This window comes from Gopherus flavomarginatus, chromosome 1, assembly GCF_025201925.1.
Source record: "Gopherus flavomarginatus isolate rGopFla2 chromosome 1, rGopFla2.mat.asm, whole genome shotgun sequence".
In the NCBI taxonomy this organism is placed as follows: Eukaryota; Metazoa; Chordata; order Testudines; family Testudinidae; genus Gopherus; species Gopherus flavomarginatus.
Genome location: NC_066617.1, coordinates 345,340,307 through 345,367,211, shown reverse-complemented (window position 1 = coordinate 345,367,211; position 26,905 = coordinate 345,340,307). Strand labels below are relative to the sequence as shown.

Below are 26,905 nucleotides of genomic sequence, written 5' to 3'. Positions count from 1 at the left end.
TGTCAATGGAATTAGATTACTTATAAAGCACTAATGTACATTAGAACTCCATTAGATCAGCACAGCATGTTCTTATACAAACCACATCTTCATTAGTGACTATTAGGGATTCATTATTAGGACAAAATTGTCAACACCTATTAACCAGTTATTAAAAATTCTGGGCATAGTACGATTTACACTGTGACAAGTGGCTGTTATTTTAATGGCAGGAACACTCTGATAGAAGGCACCTGGAATAGGATAATCTGGTAATGGATCAAGGCAAATAGATCACACTATTCCGCATCAAGCACACGGATTCTTACTAAATCCAAAAATAAAAACATGGCAACATTTCAGATTGGGATTTTAGGCAAAGATTTAGCTACTAGGTTTTCAGAGAAGTCAAATATACCTCAGCAAATTTTTCCTACAACTTTTAGATGAATATGTCCTAAGCATGAATGTATTAAGTAAATGGATGCAGCCAGGAAGGGAAGAGAGAAAAATCTCTGATATCCTCCATGTGAGCACTGACTTATAAAGAGAAAGGGAAGTTTGTATGTGGATAATAAGGCTATTTCCTACCCCCAATGGTGCTCAGATGTTCTGAAGTCAGGACAAGCTCCTTGTCAAATGGGTAAATGTTCTGACATGTCTCAAGGAAAGAAATCACAGAAAAACTCAACTCTCCGAAGTTTTCACAGCCCCATGGATGCTTTTAAATCATATAAGAACTGCTATTCTACCTCTTAATTTGTTCACTTATTGAGAACCCAACTGTGATGCAGTTTTATGCACAGCATTAAACACACAGTTTAGAAAGGTACTCTGAGGCCATAAAGTCACTCTCTATAAACTGTTGAGAGAGGGTGCTCCTCTGAACACCAAGATTTAAAACAACAAAAAGAACACATACTCCTGCAAAAATTGTATGGATCTGGAGGGGTCCTTGCAGACTTCTATTGGTAGGGTCTTGGTCCTTGACTAAGGTTCTAGGTGCTACGGTAAAGCAAAATAATACGGTCTCTGTTAATTACATATTTTACACAGATAGCGAACCTCTAAAAATATTGGTTTTAAAAGTTAAATAAAACTTCCATGTTACTTTTAACTGACAAATTTTGTTTTTACCATTTTTCTCTTTTTGTTCACGATGTCTGAAAAAGTGTATAATGTCCTTTGGATTAGCTGTCCTTTCCATGAACTTCTGACTGAAACGGTGAATACCGAATGGTTCAAAACCTCCACTGTAATCAACCTAAAATGAAAATGTCACAAGATGAAATCTGGGATAGAGGCAAGGAAACCAAGCACTTCAAATAGTCTAAGATGCATCAGTTTCTTTCTTCCTCTCTTTTATTATTTTTTTAAATAAAAGTCTGAACAATGAGCCAGTCAGGTGCTAATGTTAACACCATACACTTAATTACCAATCCAGTCTATGACTCACATCTAGGAGCTGCAAAGGTGGCATGTATGCCTCTGTAAGCAGCAACATCACATTCCTTAATATCTGACAACATGTTCTATCCCACCAACCAATAAAGGAGGATCAGTGGCATGCACTGAAGGGAATCCCATACAATCGCCCACTGGATTGTACTGGTCATGCCACAAAGGCTCAGGGTACATGTACAGTGAGGGTGGGATTTAAAACAAAACAACACAATTTAAATTGTGTATGAGCAGGTAAATTATTAAATATAAAACTTGTAAAGAACATGTAGCATAAAGCAATCAAGTCAACAAGAGTTTTAGAATAAAGCAACTAAGTCTTACGCGTAATCTTATGAGAGGTTTTTCTGGCTGGCGTGGATTTCCCAGACGCTCTCTTTCTGCATTATCCAGCAGTGTTTCAACCTGAGCAGCACAAGCAATGAAGGGGTAGATATAAAAGTTACTCTTCAGCACCTATTACTTTCTCTGGTTATAGCTACTTGGACCTTTCCAGCCATTGTCTAAAACTAACTGTGCTGGGGGAAAAAAGTGTCTAAGTAATAAAGAGTTTATGCACATATGCATAAGAGATGGCAGAATTTGGCCAAAAATGTGTGAAACACAAAAGACTCGATCTCAGCAAAAAAGACTGCAGTATTAGAATTAAGTTTCCTGCTAGTAGCTAACAAGCCTTCTCAGGTTTTCATTAGGTAGTTTAGTGTCATATTAAATATTATGAAGTTCTAGAATACGTGAACACTTCTGTATTAGATACAACTGTGATCCTTCACTTGACGGGCGATCCTAAGAAAGGGAGGGGGTGGCCAGTATTGATAGACAGAGTAATGAAGAGACTTTAAATTAATTTAATGGAGATATCCTACCTCCTAGAACTGGAAGGGACCTTGAAAGGTCATCGAGTCCAGCCCCCTGCCTCCACTAGCAGGACCAAGTACCGGTTTTTGCCCCAGATCCCTAGGTGGCCCCCTCAAGGATTGAACTCACAACCCTGGGTTTAGCAGGCCAATGCTCAAACCACTGAGCTATCCCTCCCCCCAGGCATCAGCATGTCGGCGGCACACATGGGGAGAAAATGAAGGCGTTCCAATTTCCAGTCCTATGCTAACCACAAGATCACATTCCCTTCCTACAGTTCAAATACAAGGCAGTTACCTTTTCTATACAGAATGCTTGTACTGCTTGTGTTACTTTTGGATTGTCTGGGTTAAAAATGTCTGGATGATCAGCAAGAACAATGTCCTCTATGTAGAAACTTCGTACTGTTTCAAGAGGAATCTTCTCCATATTCATTTTTTTGCCTTTAATGTGCAGCAAACCAATGTGCCTGGAATTAAATAATTTTGGAAATGAGGACAGATAAGTCACAGAATTCAGAACAAAACTCTCCTTCATTCTTACATCAACCTCACTGAAAATCTGTAAAGCAGTAACAATCTGCTCAGAGCAGTACTTCAGGTCGTTCCCTCAGGACATTACATCTGTAAGGGCCAGATTGCACCTAGTCATTATACGAAAGCGTGTGCATGTGTGGAAGTAGACAGGATGCAAGAGCCCCTTCATTTTTCCAGGCTAACTCCACCTAAGTGAACAGAGTTGTACCTGCTTACAAGGCTGAATTTAGCTTAAAGAAGCCAGGGCTAAGTTATCATAAAATACTGATTTTAACCCTTTGGCTAATTACGCTATGTAATAAACTGTCAGACAGAACAACACTATATCCCAATCCGTTCCCTTATATTTCAATAAATGTATCTTCTGTGTAGGGCAGGAGTGGGCAAACTACGGCCCAAAGGCCACATCCAGCCCTCGAGTTCCTGCTGGGGAGCGGGGTCTGGGGCTTGCCCTGCTCCCACACTCCAGCCCGGGAGCGAGGTCAGAGGCTGCTACCTACCTACCTACCCCGCCCCCACACACACACACGACGAGGCTCCCAGAAGCAGCGGCATATCCCCCTTCCAGCTCCTACACTTGGGAACAGCCAGGGGGCTGTATGAGCTGCCTCCGCCCCAAGCGCCACCCCCGCAGCTCCCATGGGCTGGGAACTGTGGCTAATGGGAGCTGCAGGGGAGGCACCTGTGGATGGGGCAGTGCACAGAACAGCCTGGCCTCACCTCCGCATAGGAGCCGGAGCAGGGACATGCCACTGCTTCCAGGGGCTGCTTCAGGTAGGCGCCACCCGGAGCCTGCACCCCTAACCCCCTCCTGTGCCCCAACCCCCAATCCCTCTCCCACATCCCAAACTCCTGCCCTAGCCCAGAGCCCCCTCTTGCACCCTGAACTCCTCATTTCTGGCCCCACCTCAAGGTCCACACCCCTGGTGTAGGAGATGTCCTGCTTAAAAACAGCATGCGAGAAAAATATTAGAACAAAACTCAAGAAAACACATACTTTTTTATAGCTTCCCCTGGCGACAGAGAAGTAACCACTGAACTTCCAGGCTGAGATACATAGAAAAGTTGCTGTTCATTTCGGGTTGGAGCTATTTTACATTCATGTTCGTGACCCCAAATAACAAGGTCAATAAAGTCATCTAAAAACTGCTCTGGAATGTAATTGGTGGCTCCATGTTTACTCCTGTTTCAAAGAAAAGGAAGAGAATTAGAACAAAGTACAGTTTTGGCTGTTTTGGGGGAGCGGAGGGTAGGGAGAAAGAACAGTTGTAAAGCACTAATTTATATAATAACCAATATTACAAATAAATTTGGTTTGGATTTTTCCAATATTTGGCAATGCATATATTTCACATGCACATGGACAATAAATATTCCTCGTTTTTATTCCCTGCACAGATATGAGTTATTATTCAAATGCTGAGTTAAGAGAAATACTATTTTGCTTGATTTTTAATAGTTATTCTTCCTCACAGGTAAGAAGGTAGCTAAAAAACTAAACGACCATTTCTGTTCTAACATTAAGCTTATTTACTTCTATTCCCTCTACCCCCCAATTCCTTTCTCCTTTCACTTGGCTTGTGTGCTCTTCACTTTTCCTCCATATGAACCTGTTTCCCACCTCTCAAGCCTTTTTGTTACAGCCTCAGTTTAAAGGAAAAAATTCCCCCACTTCTCTCTTTTTAGTGTTAATCCTAAATATTTAATCCTCACTTCCCACTCCTTTACTTTTTTTTTTCTTCTCTAAAATGGGGACCCACAACAGACCCCTTCTATCCAGTTATTGCTGCTCCTTCAGCCAGCTGGATGGGGTCAGTAATGAGCACTATCTGATGGTGCTCCCTCTACAACATTCCCAGACTTTTGCTTCCTCATGTTTTTCCTGGAAATATCTGTGACACCTTCACATACTCTTTCCTGAACAGATGCAGAACAAAACAGATGACAATATTGTGATTTTCACTCTTTGCCTGCTAACGCTTCTGGGAAAATAACATATGTGAAACAGTACAACCATGTACAATACTCTTGCCACGGTAGATTTTTAAAATGTTGGAAAGTGCAAATGAAAACGTCAGACATGCAAACCCAACTTATGTATATATTTTGTGCCGTTCTGTACTATAATCAATCCAGTTATAACATGCAAATTTATACACTCATATTTCTCCTCACACACACAGTAGTTCAGAGTAGAGAATTCACAGTTGTTTTGTGACAAACTGCACCCTCCCTGGAAACTCAGTTGAGGAAGCTGTGCTGTTTTCAACCTCCTTGTTCAGAGGTCACCCTTTCTGCCAAGTGTGAACTCTTTTACTCCACCCTTCTTTCCATATGTTTTTTCTGTAATTAGATCAGCTGGACAGGGTTGTTACAGAAAGATTTGATATATTCCACTTTCTTCATGCACCTAATATCCAACAGTCTTAGGGCTAGTCTACAGTGGCATGCTTTAACATGGCTTGTGTGGTCATGGCAGAGTGCTGGAAGACAGCTCTCCCAGCATTCTAAAAAAATCACCTCCACGAGGTGTGTGGCTCCCAGCACTGGCGTACTGTCTACACTGGTGCTTTACAGCGCTGAAACTTGCAGCGTTCAGTGGGGTGTTTTTTCACACCCCTGAGCGAGAAAGTTGCAGCGCTGTAAATTGCCAGTGTAGACAAGCCCCAAGGTAGCAGGTGTCAGGTCATGAACCTAATTTTCCTACATAGTATTTAAATATTTTTGTTGCACAAAACCATACATCTACTTAGAAAAAAAAATCATAATCAGTCAATACTGTTACCTGTTCTGATGAATTACAAACAAATTAAACCAATTATCTTCATCTTCCTTTGGTCTCAGCATGGTTACCTGCTTATTGACAAACATTCGATATAGCCTCTCATCTGGTATAGATCCTGGAATGTCCATGGCAAAATGTTAATCAATGTTACTGTACAATAAATTATATTTTATCAGCAAAAGCATGGAAAGTGAAGTTGTGTGGTAAGACTATACCTTATCTTTTGATTGTTAAAGAACCTTGAGGCACTAACACGGATTTGATCAAGGTAATTTTATTATTTAACATATTCTGTCTCTAAAATGGAAACCTCGTCAACCTGAAATCTAGTCCTTAAAATAAAAAAAAAAAGTTGAAATTTATTCCAGCAGCTATTACACCTGCCCTTGACTCCCCATGCCAATTATCAGGCTTTACGATTTTTTAATATTATATATATATTAGGGTTTTTGATCAATCACAATTAACTCTCGCGATTACTGGTAACTTGATTAAAAAAATTGATCACGATTAATCATACTGTTAAATAATAGAATACGAATTGAAATTTATTAAATATTTTGAATGTTTTTCTACATTTTCATGTATATTGTATTCTGTATTGTAATTGAAATCAAGTGTACGTTATTTTTTATTACAAATATTTGCATTGTAAAAACAACAGAAATAGTATTTTTCAATTCACCTCATACGAGTACTGTAGTGCAATCTTTTTGTCGTGAAAGTGCAATTTGCAAATTTAGCTTTTTTTGGTTACATAACTGCACTCAAAAACAAAACAATGTAAATCTTCTGAGCCTACAAGTCCACTCAGTCCTACTTATTGTTCAGACAATTTCTAAGACAAACAAGTTTGTTTACATTTACAGGAAATAATGCTGCCCTCTTATTTACAATGTCACCAGAAAGTGAGAACAGGAATTTGCATGGCACTTTTGTAGATGGCATTGCAAGGTATTTATGTGCCAGATATGCTAAACATTTGTATGCCTCTTCATGCTTCAGCCACCATTTCAGAGGACATGCTTCCATACTGATGACACTTGTTAAAAAAATAATGTGCTAATTAAATTTGTGACTGAATTCCTTGGAGGAGAACTGTATGTCCCCTGCTCTGTTTTAACCACATTCTGCCACATATTTCATGTTATAGCAGTCTTGGATGATGACCCAGCACAGTATTCTTAAAACGAACATTTCACAGCAGCTTTGACAAAACGCAAAGAAGGTACCAATGTGAGATTTCTAAGGATAGATACAGCACTCGACCCAAGATTTAAGAATCTCAAGTGCCTTCCAAAATCTGAGAGGGACAAGGTGTGAAGGCATTCTCCACATGTCTAAAAAGAGCAACACTCTGATGCGGAAACTACAGAACTCGAACCACCAAAATAGAAAAAAAAAAAAAAAAAAAAAAAAAAAAAAATCAACCTTCTGCTGGTGATAGCTGACTCAGATGATGAAAATGAACATGCATTGGTCCACTCTGGCTTTGGACTGTTACCGAACAGAACCTGTCATCAACATGGACGCATGTCCTCTGGAATGGTGGTTGAAGCATGAAGGGACATATGAATCTTTAGCGCATCTGGCACATATATATCTTGCGATGCCAGCTACAACAGTACCATGCGAACGCCTGTTCTCACTTTCAGGTGACATTGTAAACAAGACATGGGCAGCATTATCTCCTGCAAACTGTAACCAAACTTGTTTGTCTGAGTGATTGGCTGAAGTAAGACTGAGTGGACTTGTAGGTTCTAAAGTTTTACATTGTTTTGTTTTTGAATGCAGCTATTTTTTGTACATAATTCTACATTTGTAAGTTCAACTTTCATTATAAAGAGATTGCACTACAGTACTTGTATCAGGAGAATTGAAAAATACCATTTCTTCTGTATTTTACAGTGTGCAAATATTTGTAATCAAAAATAAATATAAAGTGAGCACTGTACACTTTGTATACTGTGTTGTAATTTAAATCAATATATTTGAAAATGTAGAAAACATCCAAAAATATTTAAATAAATGGTATTCTATTATTGTTTCAACACACGACTAATCTGTTTCATTGTGTGACAGCCCTATTTTATTTATATATATGCACTTCTCTCTCCTTTTTGGTTGTATATGAAAAGGCTAAACAAAAATTGACTAGACTACATACAGGGAACCAGTGAAGTAGACTCAAAAAATTGCTGTTTGCAAACAATGGCCATTTATTAAACCAGCCTATTTTCTTCATGGGTCTGATCCTGAAAGGCGCAGTGCTCTCAATGCCAAATGTAGCCAGGAGTGATTAATCTCAGTTCCAGCTGACCTGAATAGGTGCTGGAGGCACTCAACACCTAGCAGAATCAAGCCCTAAAATATTTATTTTAGTAAAGCTTTTATGTTTTTCATTTGATGTGTTTATTTTAAAGATTATGCCTCACATCAGGGGTCGGCAACCTTTCAGAAGTGGTGTGCCGAGTCTTCATTTATTCACTCTAATTTAAGGTTTCGCGTGCCAGTCATACATTTTAATGTTTTTAGGTCTCTTTCTATAAGTCTATAATATAGAACTAAACTATTGTTGTATGTAAAGAAAGTAAGGTTTTTAAAACGTTTAAGAAACTTCATCTAAAATTAAATTAAAATGCAGAGCCGCCCGGATGGGTAGCCAGGACCCAGGCAGTGTGAGTGCCACTGAAAATCAGCTCGTGTGCCGCGTTTGGCATGGATGCCATAGGTTGCCTACCCCTACCTTACATCATGGACACAATAAGCAACATACAGTACTTGAGGGCTGCTTGGAATTTACTCCTGGGGGAATTCTGCAGCAAAAAATTAAAAATTCTGCACTATTTTAAAATTCTGCAAATTGTATTTGTCAAAATAACACTATGTAATCATGCCAGTTTCAGTTATTTTGGTAATTTATTTCAAAATACTTGTCAGCAAGTATGTCTGTAACAATACAGACACACACAAAAATTCTCCCAAGAGTAACAGAATTGAAAGAAACCCCTATGACAACCCAGTTCCTATTTCTCTGGCCCCTCGCCACCCCCTGCAGAGGCCAGCTGGGGGCTAGACACTCACAATCCACCCCCGCCCCCCAGAGCCCAGGTGTGGGTTTCCCCCAGCCCAAACCCCCAAACCCTTCCCTATCAGAGCCCAGCTGTGGGGCCCCCTCGCCCTGACACCCAACCCCCTACTCCTCAGAAACCCAGGGATCCAGAGGGAGAAACAGCCTGATGCTGGCTTGCGTGAAGTTTACTGTGTGCCGCTGTCTTCTTCCCTCAGTGCATGTTGGGAGCTGCAGCTGCTGGGAACCCTCTAGCTCCCTCCCCCTCCCTCAGACCATGTCTTCTATGTGCAAGCTGGGCTCCGCTGGGTCCAGTGGCCCCCAGTGACAGCCACCAGCACTGCAGCCTATTTCTGTGGGGGAAAGGAAATTCTGCGCATAAAAAATTAAGTTCTTCATCACATAGTGGTGCAGATTTTCCCCCCCCCGGGGTGCGGGGGGAGGTACAAAATAATTAAAATTTTTGCATCTAAATCTCCTCCACAAAAACCAAGTAAGGCACTTCAATAAAATCCTTAAAAGTAATAATCATCATTTCTACGAGGAACTCAAGTATTTTTTCCACCAAGGAAGAGAAGTTGCTGTTTTCTTCTTTTAACTTGCACATAAGAAAAAGGTTATTGCTAATCAATAACACTGTTGGCAAACACATCTACTTAAAAGTTAAAAATATTTGTTAACACCTTTATACGTGTGATATGAAGCATTAGCTTCACTAGATTTCAAGCAGCACCACACTTATTAAATACCTCTCTATATGAAGACCCTGATCTGCAGTGAATTCTGCTTATAATTAGGACCTTACTTTGCCAGCAACACTTATAATCAAATTTCCATTTTCCACTATCATAACTTGGAAAAAAAAATCCACTCTTATAATAGTAAACAAGAAGTACAAGTGGCAAGATGTGCAAATTTTTTTTAAAAAGAGAGTCTTATACCAACACGTTATGGATACTACACAATGGTATCACAGTGCAAAACAATTATCTTTAAAACGTGAAGAAAACTACCATTTAAACAAAAACCCAAGAAATAAAGAGAGAGCACTACATGAGAGGAAGGAAAAAGGGTCCTACATACTGAGGCTGAAATCTATCATAAAACACCTCTGAAAGAGAAAAACTTTCAGGTGTTTCTCAAAAGAGGTGAGGAACTGACGGAGACAGATGCTATTTATGCAGCTGGACAGGACAAGAAAGGCGTCTGTGCCAAAAAAACACTATTTCAGACAAGCACAACAAGCACTATTAAAAAATCCCAAACAATGTTGAGTTGTTGGGGTAAAAATGGAGAGGAATGGGTTTCATTCAACAAGAGATTCCACTTAACAAACAAGTATATCCTACATACCACCATATTAAACTTGCTGACTCCTGACACAATAGTGGAATCCCTAAAAGCTGCTATCAAGAGCACAAATACAAATCTCAACAGGACTCACAGGAAGTCATAAAAGTATAGATGGAATATGCACCATTAAGGGTTTTATAAAACACGACAAACTAAAAATCAAATTTGCCTCTTTACAAGCAGCCTGTGAAAAGAATGTAGGGTAAGAAAGTGATTATGCCTGCTCCACTCAGTGAGTAAACATGCCGTACTGTGAACAAACTACAAGTCAATGACAAAACCTATTAAGAGAGAATTAAAAAAAAAAAAAAAAAAATAGAACCTCATGGACAGGAGGTCACATACTACTTTTGCAAGTTCATCTCAGGATCAGAGATACAGCATGTGCACACATGCTTTTGAGCAATGTCTAGCACCTTTCCCCAGAAATATTGATTCTAAGATTCTTTACCTGGCTCACTACTTCTATATGAAGTTAGAATATAAACCAGGGGTAGGCAACCTGCGGCACATGAGCTGATTTTCAGTGGCACTCACACTGCCCGGGTCCTGGCCACCGGTCGGGGGGTAGGGGGCACTTTAATTTTGCATTTTAATTTAATTTTAAATGAAGCTTCTTAAACATTTTTAAAACCTTATTTAATTTACATACAACAATAGTTTAGTTATATGTTATAGACTTATAGAAAGATACCTTCTAAAAACGTTAAAATGTATGACTAGCATGCAAAACCTTAAATTAGAGTGAATAAATGAAGACTCGGCACAGCACTTCTGAAAGGTTGCCAACCCCTGATATAAACCTCAGTAAGGAAGGAAATAGAACTCTGTGATATAAAGCAGGGTCTAGACATGCTTCTGAAATATCTAGCTGAACAGAACGGAAGCTTACCTAATCCATATAGAGCAATTTTTGTGCTTCCCTTGTGGAGTAAAATGGGACTAATGTCTATCTTCTCTACAGATGATGAGCGTCCAAAATGATTCAGCAATCCTGCACTGCTTAAAATATCCAATGCACACAATGCATCTGCCTATTGAAAATATTAAGGAACAGAAAAATAATGGATTTGTACTTAAATTCACTTCTAAGTTTGTTCAACACTGGAAGACAAATAGTAATACTTTACTAAATATTGTAAAAAGGAAGTCTGAATGAGACCTGGCTTGGCTAAATTGATTGCTCAGTATGAACTACCAAGTTACATTTTTGCTGTTATTAAATAGCTCATTTTTTGTAGGTTATGAATAATAGTAATAATCCTATATATTACAGATCCACCATGCCAAATGCATAATGAAAACCTTTATGAACAGTAAGTAGTTTGAAAACATGAGCCTTATGCACTTTTTAAAACTTTAATAACTTGGCTCTTTTTTAATTTTAAGCAACAATTAAAAATATTTGACCAACATTATGATGGCTTCCTTCATACAGACCAGAAGTAGTAACTAAAGCTGTAAATTAATTTAAAACATACAGCTAACAAATAATCTAAATGCATGGAAAAGGGCTGACATTAAAACTCAAGATATTAAAGACATTTTCTTACATAAAAAAAATATTGAACTTTTCTACACCTAATTTTTGAAAATCCTTTTAATTTCTCTTGTATTTTGGGGGGCAATAAGTCTTTATCCCATCTCTAGCTCTAGAAATCCCTAAAATAAGGTATTAGACAGGCAGATCATATGGTCCTATATCCTCTCTTCCCACCCCTCCTAATAATTGAATGTAGAGCCTAACATGAGCAAAACAAAGGAAAATGCACCCAGTTAATTAAAAAGGAAATTTAAAAGTGAAATGGGGTGACTGATATTAGTAACCTGTTCCCAAAGGAAAAAAAAAATACTAGTATTTATGCAATGGTATAATTTTTGTCATCATTATAATAATTACCCCTGTGGGATCATCATGATTGCCATGAATACTAAAAACTGGAATAGAAATGTTGAGATTCCCATCCTGGTAGTTCACCCATGGAAATCTGAATAGGAAAAAAGTTTACATTTGCCTATAAGCTCTTTGCATACACAACATACATGATACAATTTTTCTCATCAAAACAACTTATACAGAAACTTCAATTGTATATTAAAGCATTTTATATGAACATTAATAAAGAAACATTAAGCAACACTCTGAAGCAGGTGATTATTAAATGAGGTCTCACTTTATCTAAATTAAATGGGACTAAGAAAGGAAGGGCAGCGGTTAAAGGTACCAGTTTAGGACTTAGGAGACCTGAGTTCAGGTTCCTGCTCCACCACAGACTTCCTGGGTGATGTTGACAAGTCACTTAGGCCCAGATCCTCAAAAGGTATTCAGGTCCTTAACTTCCGTTGAAATCGCAGAGCCTAAATGCCTTTGAGGATTTAGGCTCTGTGCCAGTTTCCTACCTGTGAAATGGGGATAATAGCACTGCTTTATCTCACAAGAGTGTTGTGAGGATAAATACATTAATAACTGCGAGGTGCTCAAATTCTTCAGCTGGAGACCATAGACATAGCTAAGAAAGACAGACAGCAGGCAGGAGTGTGGGCGAGGAAAGTCATTACATAATTTTGGATAAACAAGACTTTGGATACAGATGGGAGTTTGCATTGTACTGCATCACTGTGTTCACCTGGTATACACTTTGTTATATTTAAGGCTGGAAATTTGTTTCATATAGTCTCCATTGAAAAAAAAAAAAAATCTCCTTTTCAACATTCATGCCTTGTCTCTGTCCAAAGCTGAATTTTGTTTTCAAAAGTTTGAGCAGTTTAATGTACGTTAAAATCTTTCAGTTATAAAAGCTCAAAAGCCTAGATAGGATTATGGGGACCCAATACTACAAATAATTTTAGTTCATACAACCAGTGCTATTGTATTCAATGACTATTCAAATGAGCATACTGACATATTTCCAATACTGGGCTTATGTATATCAGAATCTGTATGATATGCAATATATCTAGAAAAGTCATCCAAAAAGATGGTGACAAAGTTCATAAGAATATTTTCTCAGAAAATAGATCAAGGAATTGATCCTGCAACCTGCTCCACACAGCGGACTACTGAAAGTTCACAGAAATCCACTGACTTGCAGAGGTCTGCCCATAAGCTGCTTACAGGATTAGACTCTTAAATTTACTGCAGTGGCAGCTTACTGTACTTACTAAGAAGCAAATTGCACAACATACTGTAGTTATTTCATCACAGTAAAATATACTTACTTGCTAAAACCAAAATTGACGGACTGGTCACTCAAAATTTCAAATTGGACAGGATGATCACCCATACAGTATTTTCTTAATAATTCAATGCAATTGTGCAATGTTTTTCTGGATGGTTTATTTTCATGAAAAAGATCCCCACCTAATAAAATAAAATCCACCTGCAGAGATCAAGAGCTTTGTTATAGTCAAATGGTATTCTGTATTATCTTAAAAGCAATTCCCTATATGCTCTTGTAAAACACTGATTTTATGTTGAAGTGTATGGAATTTCTTACCAGGTCTTCCAAGTTAATATCATATTTATAGATTGTAAAACACATAAAACCTAAAATGCTTATAGTTAAATTATCTAACAATATTCAGAAAAATTAAAAGAATCTGAATTTACAAAACCACAACAACAAAAGCATACAACACTTTGCAAAGCAGTACTACAGAATTCTTAAAATCAATTACAAGGAAAGTGCCAACAATATTTTACAGGTGTTCAACCCCAGGTTTTTTTTTTAAAACGTTTAAGTATTATACAGGGGAGAAGCTGGAAATTTATTGTCTCTAGCCCTAGGAAATCATTATTAATTCACTTCGTATTATTTTGAAAAGGATGCCCAACCAATCTGAATTTCTGAATACATGTTAAATGACTGGATAGTCAACAAAACAGTTCCGTCAGGATTATGAATATACATTTGGATCTATCTGGGAATTATTACATTCCTAAGAATAGAAGGTAAGCCTAACTCCCATTTTAAAAAGGCACCAGAGCCTAAATTCCATTTAATTCTGCAATGAGCTCCCCTGCTAACAACCTCCACTGAAACCAATGTGGGTCTGTCTTCCTGGAGCTCATTCCAATATCAGGTACTCAATTTCCAAAATAAATGGCTCACTCCTACCAGAGTCCTTGGAAATAAAACTGTCCAGTACTTCCATTATTACGTTTAAGGTACCATATTAGCAGCTAAGAACTGAACATCAGCTTCATTTCTACACTTGCTCAAACCCCTCTTTAGATTGAGCAACTTTCTTATAATCACTTCAGAACAAGGGCCACAATCTTCAAAGGGCTCCACAAGATCCAGATACAGGATTGGGGACAACCTTCCTAATACTTTCTGGAAAGCATCCAAAGTCCAGTCTCATAACCTTATTTTCCAAAAGGCTGCTTACTTCTTTTTCTTGAGCATGTCTCAAAATTTCATCAAAAGTTACAAACGTATCATTTCCACGCACAGGATCCTTCTCCAAGTACCCAAGGTGAATGTCAGTGGCAACCAAGATTTTGAAGGTATCTTCTTCATCCCTAAATCGAATTAAAAAAATAAAAATAGCAAACTGTACTATGAATTCAGCTATTTCAACAGTCTTTTCCAAAAATCACCAAATGCACAAACAGTCTGGCACAGAAAACATTGCATTTTGTTCAGTTAACAGAACATCATCAACTTAAAAATCAAGTCTGTCTCAAAATGTTTAACCTACTTCTGTTTCAAACACCACCTAAAGTTACGGTAAATGGAAGAGGTTATAGGTCAGATCCTGCAAATGGATCCAAAAAAAAATTCGTCATAAAACCACAAATATTGGCTGAGAGAAATGGGAAGATCAAGTACTTGAAACTGTATTTAATTCGTTTTTTAAAAAACTGAATAGCTTGCCAGTTGACTGTTTCCTTTCAGATGGAACAGAAACGTGCAATGTTTGCATAGGGAGGTTATGGGCCTGAAAAACACAGGAGCTTACCCTGAGTTGATGCGACTCATCTCTGCGCTCACAATGGTTCCAGGTGGCTAGGACTCCTCACTGAGCAGTTCTGAACAGAGCTTGATGGGTCAGTACAAGGCAGAAAGTTCAGTTCTAGCCTCGAATACACAGAATAGTGTCTAAAAGACACGAATACAAATGGATTACAATTAAGCACGTAATAAACTGAGCTCATGCCACCCACCAAGTTTTGCACTGATAGCTGTACTACTTTTTTAAAAATACAAAAAGTCAGATGTACATAAGAAAATGACACATTTTTGTTTATCCATTTCACTGCTGCACAATGTAATCAAGTATATGGGGCAAAACGGATCTCTATTTCTGCCCCTTGCACACCGAAGTGGCATTTCAAAAGGTATATAGTATAGAAGCTGTCCCAGAAACAGGGCTTTGGAAGAGCTATCCTTCGCCATTTAAGTAATGATGCGGATCCTGAACTGCAACAAGACAGAACTCTCTAATCAGCTGGCACCCAAACTTCCCCACACGAGGGGGCCATGCTGGCAGGCTGCCTGCGAGCAAACACGCATTGGAGCGGACAGAAGCACAGCCCAAAGCAAGCAGGGACGCATGCGATGCTGCATCTTGCGGGCTTGGCTACACTCGAAACTTCAAAGCGCTGCCACGGCAGCGCTTTGAAGTGTGAGCGTGGTCGCGGTGCCAGCGCGGGGAGAGAGCTCTCCCAGCGCTGCGGCACTGTTTACACTGGCGCTTTACAGTGCTGTATCTTGCAACTCTTAGGCCTTGGCTACACTGGCGCTTTACAGCACTGCAACTTTCGCGCTCAGGGGTATGAAAAAAACACCCCCCTGAGCGCTGCAAGATACAGCGCTGTAAAACGCCAGTGTAAACACTGGCGCAGCACTGGGAGTGCGGCTCCCAGCGCTGCAAGCTAATCCCCATGAGGAGGTGGAGTACCTGCAGCGCTGGGAGAGTTCTCTCCCAGTGCTGGCTGCGACCACATTCACACTTTAAAGCACTCCCCAGGCAGCGCTTTGAAGTTTCGAGTGTAGCCAAGCCCTGTTTTTTTCACACCCCTGAGGAGAAAGTTGCAGCGCTGTAGAGCGCCAGTGGCAGAGATGGGGCCAATGCACCAGCGATGCAGGGATCCAGCTGCTTGTGCGTAGCCCGCTGCCGGGCGTTACATCCCCCCTGCGCCGACCCGCGGAGATCTGCTGTTACGGGGCTCTTGAGCGCTGGCGGTTCCCCGTTCAATCCCGCCACGTGACCCAAGTACGTTACCGGCTCTCACACCTGCCCGGCAGGCCACAGCCTGCATCCAAGCTACGCGGCACCATGTAAACGCCGCGCCGCTTCTCATCCGGGGAGAGATCAACCACCCACCCGCTGCGCAGAGCGGCTCAGGGCGCTGCGGGCTACGCTGGGGCCCGCCCAGCCCGTCTCCCCTGAGGCCCGGCTCAGCCCCGCCTCGCCGCGCGGCCCTCACCCGGCAGCCCTACCGCGTCAGCAGCCCGGGCCTCGCCGCGCTTTCAGTTTCCATAGCGCTGAAGGGGCGGGGATAGACTGAGTAGTGTCCTCTGGCGATAACTGCCCACCAGCCCCCGCCTTACCCATTCCTCCTCGAGACCGGGGCAAGGCAGGGACGTAATTGGCCACACTGGAACCAATCACAGGCAGCGACACGGCCACTTCCGGGAGGAGCTGCGGAGCGGAAGTGTCGTGCTGGGCTCTGTGTGCTTTCATGGGGGGGGAGTGTCACTGAGGCCCGGGCCGCCGTCGCCAGCCAGCCGCGCCCTTGAGATGCGTGAGGCTGGGCAGGTATTTTCATCCCCGTAGCAGCCCAGGGCGGGAGCCAGTCACAGCTCGGAAGCTCAGCGCGCCTGGGTGGGTCGGTGCGTCCCTTGGCAGGACCGCTCAGTGCTGCCAGAAGTGGCGCAGCTGGTTTAGTAAGTGGCACTCGTTCCCTGGCATCGGTATTGCACCTTCTGCCCTCGGAGAGTGCGGGGAGGGGGGGTCTGCAGGTGTTGGCTGTGGGGTGGCACGTGAACCTGAGCTCTTGGCTACTGTCAGTCCTTACAAATCTCGTGGTATTGTGAATGCCACAGTGACCTGGCTAGAGTCCAGCGCAGGTTACCAGTCACCTGAGACATGTTTTGCATCATCAGAACAAACTGGGATGTGGAACGAGAGTACGTTTGGGGAAGTGGTATCAGACGAGCTACCCTGCTGAGTACAATGCTAACTAGCCTGTCTGTTGTGCACCAGCTGCATCCTGGCAGCAGGAGCCAGAAGGGACAAGTGACTCAGGGAATAGGTAGAGGAAAGGGGCAGAAGGAAGCTGGCAGCAGTGGGCAGGAGGCTGACCTTGGCTTCCATCCCTTCTCTTTGAATTTAAAGATGGATGAACTAATTCTTGGGTGGGGGCAAGGGAGCTGATGTATTGAGTGCATGCTTTTGAGGATTGCATGCTCAGGCAGTTCCCACAGTATCACTGATAGAGAAAAATCCTGTCCTGCTTAGTGCAGGGCTGCCTTTCTGCCCCGGTCTTGGGTTTCTCTCCTAGATGTGGTGCTTTACAGAGGAAATGCCCAATGTTCTCCATCTTTTTCACCTCATCTGCACCCTAAATGTTCTCCATCTTTTTCATCTCACCTGCACCAGGCTTTTGGATGAAATATGTAGATAAGTCATTATTGCTTTAGTTTTTGTTACAACTCAAAAGTAAAACAGATGTTGAAAATATACATTATAAAATGTCTAAACACTGTTAACCATTTTGCTGCTGCAGGGTATTCCAAGCACATTATGCAGAATGCACATTCAATGCTGCTCCATATACTTTTGCAGATGTCATAATTACTGCGTACAAGGTCTCTATTTCTGGGAGGGCGGGGGGGTTTGATAGCAAATATGTTAACTGCAGCTAACACAGTTCCTGTTTACATAGCCAGTTTGGTAAAATTTACATAAAACTGGCATTCTTAAAATTGGTTCTTGAAAAGTGTTTCATTGTGTTGCTCCTATTGGCACAACCCTTGTTTTAGCTTTGGTTGATGATTTATGTATGTGTGTTTGACAGGAGGTAATGCTGAATGACTCAGAAAAGAAGCAAGACAGCACATGAAGAAAAAATATTTAACTCTGTACATTTAACATTTACAGATGCTAACTAAAAATGAATGAAAGTAGAAAATCAGATGAGAAAAATATTGACAATAGAAAAGATGACAGAGAAGAGCTACTGGAATTTTCTGAGAACTTTAACCAACTTGAATTGTTGGAAACACACAGACATCTAATTCCTATAGGAACTCAGAGTCTTTGGTCAGGAGAGTCTGATGAGGAAGATGAAGAGGAGGAAAAAAGTGAGGAGTGGTACCAACTGCAAGAAAAGAAAATGGAGAACAATCCAGAAAAACTGCTGCTTTGGGCAGCTGAAAAAAATCAGGTAAGAAGGAGTTCATCCACTATATATAGCAGGAACCAGTTCTTAAATATAGAAGGCCTTTTAGAACCAGTTGTTCCAAGATAACCGGTTCTATAGGGGCTTTATTTAACCAAAGCTCCTGCATTCCGCCCCAGCCCCAGCTCACTTCCTCCTCCTTTCCTGAATGCTCTGCCCCCCTTCTCCTCCCTTCCGCAGCTTCCCGCGAAACAGATGTTTGCGGGAAGCCTGAAACAAGCAACAGGCAGGAAGGTAAGCTGGGGGGACGGGAGGTGCGGCCGGCTCAGCAGCTCCCTCAAGGTTGGCACCCCGGTTGAGCGCCTCCGGCCCCATCTCAGTCCCGGCCCGAGCCAGGAGCCCCTGGCTCTGGCCCCGTGGCTCCCTCTGGCCCAGCTCCTGGTCCAGGTCAATAAAACATCTCATGCTTTAGGGCATAAACTAAGCACTATGTGAAGGGAGTTAGGAATAACCTTGGGCAAGTTATTCCATAATTGGAAATGGGGTTGCTTTAAGTCAGTGGGACTGAAGCAAGTACCTTTTAAGCACATGCTTGCCTGAACTGGGGCCAGCAACAGGATGTTGTATTAAATAGACTACTGGTCTAATCCAGTGGGATAATTCCTGCTTATCCATAAGATAAAACAAACCCAAAAATTCTTACCTCAAACATGGTCTTTTTATTTTCCCTTTCTATTTTTTTTTTTTTCATCAAAACTATGCTGTGTATATACAGGAGATGAATTGAATTGTGTTTTGACTGAAGGGGAAGCTAGTTACTCTTGACAAAAACATTCCTATTAAATAGTACTTTATCCTATATGCACTAAAATCAGCGGATTATAAATTGACCTTATTTAATTATACTTGTTACATAAACTACTGTCTAAAAGTACAGAGTTTGCACACACACACATTCATGTACCAGTGTGTTCATGTCTGTTCTCCAAAAGAAACAGCAGCAGTAAAATAACTGGTATCATTTTACAATTGTTTGATGTGTACAAGCTTCTTCCTGAGACCAATATTATAAACTTGATTTGACTGCGTACCAGGCTGTCTCTAGATTGTAGAAATAAAAGCAGTGCATCTCACTGAGTGAGGGTTATTTTATGCTGTCTGTCTTTCTTACATAGCTTAGCACAGTGCGCAGGCTCCTTTCTCAAAAGCTAGCTCCCGTTAACGTCCAAGACGAAGATCAATACACACCCCTCCATCGAGCTGCCTACAGTGGACATTTAGATGTTGTGCGTGAATTAATTGCCCAAGGTGCAGATGTCCATGCACTGACAGTGGACGGCTGGACACCTCTACATAGTGCATGTAAGTGGAACAATACAAAGGTGGCTTCGTTTTTACTTCAGCATGGTGCAGATATCAACGCTCAAACAAATGGATTACTGACACCATTGCATCTTGCTGCAGGAAACCGAGGGAGTAAAGAAACACTAGAACTTCTGCTGATGAATCGTTACGTGAAACCAAACCTAAAAAATAACTTGGATGAAACTGCATTTGATATTGCTAGAAGAACTGACATATATCACTACCTTTTTGAAATTGTAGAAAATTGCACAAATTCTGTGCCAGATTCTTAGAAATTCTCATTATTTAAACTTCAGAATGTGAATTTCACTTGCTTCCTCTTTGTAATACAGCATTCTTTATACTTTCACCCAAAACAAGTGGTTTCTCCCCACTTTTCAGAAAAGATTTAATGGGTGATATTGTAGAGGGAGGTCTCATGATTAAGATTTCATTATTTTTGCAAAATAAATGACCATATACTTACTCAGACTTTGACATATTATCACTTATATTAGTAGCATAGCTGGGGGGGGGGGAGTGGCCGCTCCTCCACTGAGCACAAGTGGCGCCTTTTTAATTTTACTCACCCGGGAGCGAAAAAAAAGGCACCACCCACTGCGGCGCTTTTACTGACGGAGCGGCGCTCCAGGTTTTTGGTGGCACTTTGGCAGCAGGACCTTCACTCACTTCAGGTGTCTTCAGCGGCACTGAAGCTTCATCACCGAAATGCCACTGGAGACCTGCGGAGCGAGTGAAGGTCTTGCCACCGAAGACCCGGAGTGCTGCCCCGCCAGTAAAAGCACAGCAGCGGGTGGCGCCTTTTTTTCCACGCTCCCTCTCTTCCCTCCAGCTGGCTATGTTACTGACTTATACAGAATCGGATTTGAAGTGTTCTGCAGGATAAAGTTTTGGTAAATTTAGTAATTTGCAGTGGGTCTCCACTTAATCAGTGCAAATTAGCAAGGATCTACTGTAGTTAAAGTCAGAAACACTAATATCAAGTCAAGGAGGAAGCTGGAACATTAACTGTTAAGTAAGCTAGCAGGTATGCACACGTTGGTAGTTACTGTTTGTTTTAAACTTTTGAGACACTTGTTTTAACTTAAAGTGCACAAAAATGCCAACTGAATGTAACTAACTTATACAGGGGACATTCAAAATATATAGTCTCCTTATTTTAAAATAAAATACTTAACACTAAATATTGTTTGTGTTGTGGATCTTTGTTGAAGGCCTAATAATGAAATTGTCTGGTCATAGACCAAGAGCAGTATTCCTATAGTGTTAAAAGCAGTTCCAGTTTAGTTTTATTGGTCCTTTTGTATGGAGATGACTATCATTAAGGGTCCTGTTTACACTTTCCTTCAAAATTAGTTAAGAAATAATGTTTAGATGCATCTGAATACACACTTGTCTACAAGTTAAGCATGTCAAGATAAACAAAATACTGTTGTGTCTGACTTGATTGGAACATTTTATAGGGCGGAAGGGACTTTAGTAGTGTGTCTGATCCATGCTGAAGTCTTGTACAGTTCATTCTAACACAGGAGTCAGGACACCGTTCTAGGCTCATACATTTCATTTTGTGTGCTTTCTCAGAAATTCTCTCTAACTTTTGAACAGTTCCTCGAGTTCAATTCTGTATTTGATCCCCTTTTTAACTGACGAATGGCCAGTATTGTCAACCTGGAGCACTCAAATATCATGAGGCAGGCACAAAAAACATGGGATTGGATTAAAAATCATGCATCTTGAGTTCTCACTGTTTTTTGAACCTTGTGGGGTGCACTTGTGTGACTTTGGCAAGCTTGTCTCTGCAACTATGAGAGCTAGAAACTTACTTTCAGCTTTTAGTTTAAAGTAGATTCTCATGTATGCCCAGGAGCTAGAGCTTTAAGACATACACCAAACATGATGAGACTCATAATGAAATCACAAGCATTGGCAACACTGGGTAGCCCTTGACTCCAGCAGTTTCTCCTGCCAACACCTTCCTCTTCAAGCAGCTCAGGCTCAGATCTACAAAGGGAATTGCAATGCTCAGCTTTGCCTTTTAGGTGCCTAGAAAAATCACAGGAACAACACTGTGATCCACAAAGACTAAGTTAGGTGCCTAAATAATGAATGGGACAGGACAGACTCCCTAGCATGTGATCCACAAAAACTCAGTGTACTAGCTGGTGAGCCAGGTAAGCTAGCTAAGGGGAGACACTGATGAGAGGGGTGTGTCCTAAGCCCCACCTCCTCACAGAAATAGGCACATAACTTTGGGCTGCAGGGACACAAGGCCCACATCTAGGAACCTGTCTCCTGCAATCAGGTGGCTTAGGTGCCTAACTCATTTATTGTGAGAATGAGTAAGGTTTCTGTCTCACTCTACACAAAATGGCCAGTGCAGGAGGCTAGTTCAGTGATTAGAGCATGCATCTGGGATGCAGGAGGGTCATGGGAGAAGAGGGACAGGACCTTGGGTCTTCTAACCACTAGGCTACAGAGTCTTTCTCTCTCTGGGCTAATGATTCTTTAAATATTTATACACACCAGAAGAGCTTCAACAAGAAAGGTTAAGGGAGCCCCACCTCACAACATTCTGTATCTCAGTGGTTAAAGCACTCTCCTCAGACTTCAAATCTTCTTCCCCCAGTTAGGCAGAGGAGAGGAACTGAACTTGGGTCTCTCAGCTGAAGGAGTGCTCTAACCACTAGGCTAAATGTTACAAAGTGGGAAAAATACCACCTCTTCTATCTATATTGGAGCTGAGCACACCTACTGGATCAGGTTCCCCCCAGGCACGTCCTGCTTCATGAATTGCTCTGGCATTTAGGCAGAAGCATCTGGATGTTGACAGTGAAGCAGTACTGCAAATGCCCAGAGGCAGAAGCCTAGGCACATAAGGAAATTTTATTCTGAAAATTTAGTCACTGAAGTTATATCTCTACTGCAATTAAAAACCTGCAGCTGGCCCATGCCAGCTGACTCAGGGCCATGGTGCATGGGCTAAGGGACTGTTTTTACCTGTCAGATCTGTGCTCTTGGAGAACCAGGGCACAATATCCAGGCTGTCTGACTCACAAAGGACCCATTCCTCGCTCCCACCCATCCCCGCCTCCTCTGCTCAAGTCAAAACCACTCAGAAGACTTAGGCCATGGCTACACTGGCGCTTTACAGTGCTGCAACTTTCGCACTCAGGTGTGAAAAAAACACCCCCCTGAGCGCTGCAAGATACAGCGCTGTAAAGCCTCAGTGTAAACAGTGCCGCAGCGCTGGGAGTGCGGCTCCCAGCGCTGCAAGCTACACCCGTAGAGGATGTGGAGTACGTGCAGTGCTGGGAGAGCTCTCTCCCAGTGCTGGCACGGCGACCACAGTCGCACCTCAAAGCGCTGCCCTGGCAGTGCTTCGAAGTTTCAAGTGTAGCCATACCCTCACAAAAAGCAAGGAAAAGGTACTGGAAGACACTCCTAAACCCCTCCTGACAAGGGTGACAGGATTAAGGCAACTCCCCTACCGTCCTTTGCATCAAAGATGGGACAGGAAGGCAACTCCATTAGCACACAGGGTGGAGAACAGAGATTCCAAGGCAAGAACCACACTGAACTCTGGGACCAGAAAAGCAGGGAAGCACTGCATCATGGGGGATCTCTACTCCAGAGGTTAATGAATCCACACCTGCACACACCCAGCTCAGTAGTTATCTGACCAATTCTAGTAATAAATTCTTTATTGGTATCCAAAATACTGAAGCTGCCTAAATGCATTGTTAGCTCCCTTGAAGGAATACCTCCAATAGCCAGGAATGATCAGTTCCTATTGTCTAGCCTGAACAAAATAACTTTGGTATACTCCCTTGAGCCTTCAGTTTACCCATAAATCTAGTGTTCTCCCTTGAACCACTGTTGTTTCCCAACAAAAACACCCTACCCACACTCAAGTAAGTGTTCTGATGCCTGGATCGAAACTCTGCATCTGTTTCACTGGGACTTCATCTTCTCCTGACTGATGGTGCTGGGGGCTCTGCCTGTATCCAGCACTCCAGACCCTCAGCTACCACCACACCTGGGAATCCCGACCAGTTCAAGCTTCATGGAGTGCTGAGAACCCAACTCTCTCTCTCTTTTCTACTCTACGTATAGCTTTCTAACACTAACTTGTGTGATCAGATACAGTTTTCTAAACCTGACTTTTGTAATACAATATTACATCTAGCTTAAATTTGAACTGTTTTATTTGTTTGTGTCTCCTTGTATGGTTATTACCTGGCAATAAATAACTTTTATGGTTAAGCTGGTTGCTTCCCTCCCTCCCTCTCTCTTTTTGTGTTTTTGGCTTCCCCATTTGCTCTACAGCAATGCTCCTCTTACCTAAGCTAAGGATCCTTGTAGCGCCCAAAAATCCTGTGGTCTTTTCTCGTCAAAAGGTTACTACCAGAACAACTGTAATGTGAAAGTGGGGATAGAGACATGCTGAACCTGTGGCATAGGAGGATGGCAGCTTGAAAGTGCTACTCGACCCAGCCTCCTCAGGCGTACTCTATTCAGGTGTGGTGCCCATGGCATATGAGGGTGGCAGAGTGGAAGTGCTGTTCGACACAGCCTGCTGAGTCCAAGGGCATATAAGAGTGAAAGCTTGGAAGTTCTGCTCGACCCAGCTTGTTGAGTCCAGGGACCTATAAGGGGTCAATTTGGGAGTGATGATTAACCTGGTCCACTCAGATGCATTTTGTTAATTGTGTGTGTGTGTGTGTTCATCTGATTCTGGGGCTGGAGGAACCCAGCCCTGGGGAACCTAAGTCCTGTAGGATAGCTCCATCGGGAGAGAACTTGCAGAAGGGAGAAGTAGAGCTCTGTATGAAAACACAAGTGACACAAGCAGTACACGATAGAATTACAGAACCCTTTTCCCCCTCCCCCCAGATGAGCTTACCCCAAATTAGCATACCCAAATTAATGGGCAAATCTGGTAACACTGTTTAATTGTGGCATAGACATTCAGGCCCTGTGTGCAATGTTCTCTTTTTCTCTTAGTGGTGGAATGCTTGTCACAGGACTCTTGCACCACATTTGTTTCATGTGCTGCACTTTGGTTACTTCCAACCTAGACCAATTACATATCTACAGTACATAGCTACAATCACTGCCTTTTTGACTATGTGACTCTTGCTACCGGATGGCATTAGTGTGTGCTGTAGTCTTGGCACTATATAGAGTACTCATCCTTGTTTTGCTCAGCAGGAAATTTTAGTCTGCTGGTTGAACAGCTCCCTGTCTTAAGCCTGCTTTCTTTCAACAATAGATTCAGCCCTTCTAAAAGCAAGCAAAAGTTTTATGACTGAAGTAGAGTTGCACTTCCTGTGCCCAGTGCTTTCACTGGGATAGATGCACCTATAGAACTAGTCAACGTTGTTATTTACTTTGAAAAATGAACATATCTGGATTATTAACTAGCTACAATAGGGTACTTTTTCAAACCTGAGTTATTTTTCCTGGAGTGTGGAAAGAAGGGTGTGTACCACTTCGATTTATCAGTAGCAGGTGTTAAAAAAGTACATTATGTTTGAAGCAAAAATCATTGCTATCTGTGTAAATTTATGACTTTTCAAGGAATCATAGAATATCAGGGTTGGAAGGGACCTCAGGAAGTCATCTAGTCCAACCCCCTGCTCAAAGCAGGACCAATCTCCAACTAAATCATCCCAGCCAGGGCTTTGTCAAGCCTGACCTTAAAAACCTCTAAGGAAGGAGATTCCACCACCTTCCTAGGTAACCCATTCCAGTGCTTCACCATCCTCCTAGTGAAAAAGTTTTTCCTAATATCCAACCTAAACTTCTCCCACTGCAACTTGAGACCATTACTCCTTGTTCTGTCATCTGCTACCACTGATAACAGTTTAGATCCATTCTCTTTGGAACCCCCTTTCAGATAGTTGAAAGCAGTTATCAAATCCCCCCTCATTCTTCTCTCCTGCAAACTAAACAATCACAGTTCCTTCAGCCTCTCCTCATAAGTCATGTGCTCCAGCCCCCTAATCATTTTTGTTGCCCTCCGCTGGACTCTTTCCAATTTTTCCACATCCTTCTTGTAGTGTGGGGCCCAAAACTGGACACAGTACTCCAGATGAGGCCTCATCAATGTCAAATAGAAGGGAATGATCAGGTCCCTCAATCTGCTGGCAATGCCACTACTTATACAGCCCAAAATGCCATTAGCCTTCTTGGCAACAAGGGCACACTGTTGACTCATATCCAGCTTCTCATCCACTGTAACCCCTAGATCCTTTTCTGCAGAATTGCTGCCTAGCCATTCGGTCCCTAGTCTGTAGCAGTGCATGGGATTCTTCTGTCCTAAGTGCAGGACTCTTCACTTGTCCTTGTTGAACCTCATCACATTTCTTTTGGCCCAATCCTCTAATTTGTCTAAGTCCCTCTCTATCCTATCCCTACCCTCCAGCATATCTACCACTCCTCCCCGTTTAGTGTCATCTGCAAACTTGCTGAGGGTGCAATCCTCCAGATCCTTAATGGAGATATTGAACAAAACCGGCTCCAGGACCAACCCTTGGGGCACTCCGCTTGATAATGGCTGCCAACTAGACATGGAGCCATTCATCACTACCTGTTGAGCCCGATGATCTAGCCAGCTTTCTATCCACCTTATAGTCCATTCATCCAGCCCATACTTCTTAAACTTGCCGGCAAGAATACTGTGGGAGACCGTATCAAAAGGTTTGCTAAAGTCAAGGAATAACATGTCCGCTGCTTTCCCCTCATCCACAGAGCGAGTTATCTCATCATAGAAGGCAATTAGGTTAGTCAGGCATGACTTGCCCTTGGTGAATCCATGCTGACTGTTCCTGATCGCTTTCCTCTTCTCTAAGTGCTTCAGAATTGATTTCTTGAGGACCTGCTCCATGATTTTTCCAGGGACTGAGGTGAGGCTGACTAGCCTGTAGTTCCCCGGATCCTCCTGCTTCCCTTTTTTAAAGATGGGCACTACATTAGCCTTTTTCCAGTCATTCAGGACCACCCCCGATTGCTATGAGTTTTCAAAGATAATAGCCAATGGCTCTGCAATCACATCTGCCAACTCCTTTAGCATCTGGGGTGCTAAAGGAGTTGGCAGATGTGATTGCAGAGCCATTGGCCCCATGGATTTGTGTCCGTCCAGC

The 26,905-nt window shown here is 42.0% G+C and overlaps 2 protein-coding genes across 7 annotated transcripts in view; one reads left to right on the top strand and one right to left on the bottom strand.

Moving 5' to 3' along the window:
• Nucleotides 1-16,554, bottom strand: part of MRE11 (MRE11 homolog, double strand break repair nuclease) — a 54,732-nt gene extending 38,178 nt beyond the window's left edge. Inside the window, exons 1-11 of one of the 4 annotated variants that reach the window (XM_050941139.1) lie at nucleotides 16,492-16,554; nucleotides 15,008-15,147; nucleotides 14,435-14,567; nucleotides 13,262-13,422; nucleotides 11,943-12,030; nucleotides 10,935-11,076; nucleotides 5,620-5,734; nucleotides 3,832-4,017; nucleotides 2,596-2,767; nucleotides 1,765-1,845; nucleotides 1,117-1,243 (exon numbers count right to left, since the gene is read on the bottom strand). In XM_050941139.1, the coding sequence (XP_050797096.1) occupies nucleotides 1,117-1,243; nucleotides 1,765-1,845; nucleotides 2,596-2,767; nucleotides 3,832-4,017; nucleotides 5,620-5,734; nucleotides 10,935-11,076; nucleotides 11,943-12,030; nucleotides 13,262-13,422; nucleotides 14,435-14,567; nucleotides 15,008-15,027 (1,225 nt within the window). In that variant the 5' untranslated portion in view covers nucleotides 15,028-15,147; nucleotides 16,492-16,554. The other 3 variants (XM_050941132.1, XM_050941123.1, XM_050941147.1) reach the window with 3 other exon arrangements.
• A 147-nt stretch (nucleotides 16,555-16,701) lies between these two features.
• Nucleotides 16,702-20,944, top strand: ANKRD49 (ankyrin repeat domain 49). Of its 3 annotated transcripts, none has more exons than XM_050942480.1 (3): nucleotides 16,702-16,810; nucleotides 18,155-18,440; nucleotides 19,571-20,944. In XM_050942480.1, exons 2-3 carry the CDS (start codon nucleotides 18,168-18,170, stop codon nucleotides 20,030-20,032), a joined length of 735 nt encoding a protein of 244 aa, XP_050798437.1. In that variant the 5' UTR covers nucleotides 16,702-16,810; nucleotides 18,155-18,167; the 3' UTR covers nucleotides 20,033-20,944. The 3 variants fall into 3 exon arrangements, with proteins under 3 accessions (XP_050798437.1, XP_050798447.1, XP_050798427.1); XM_050942490.1 differs by having other exon boundaries at nucleotides 16,702-16,876; XM_050942470.1 differs by having other exon boundaries at nucleotides 16,702-16,938.
• The last annotated feature ends 5,961 nt before the right edge of the window (nucleotides 20,945-26,905 follow it).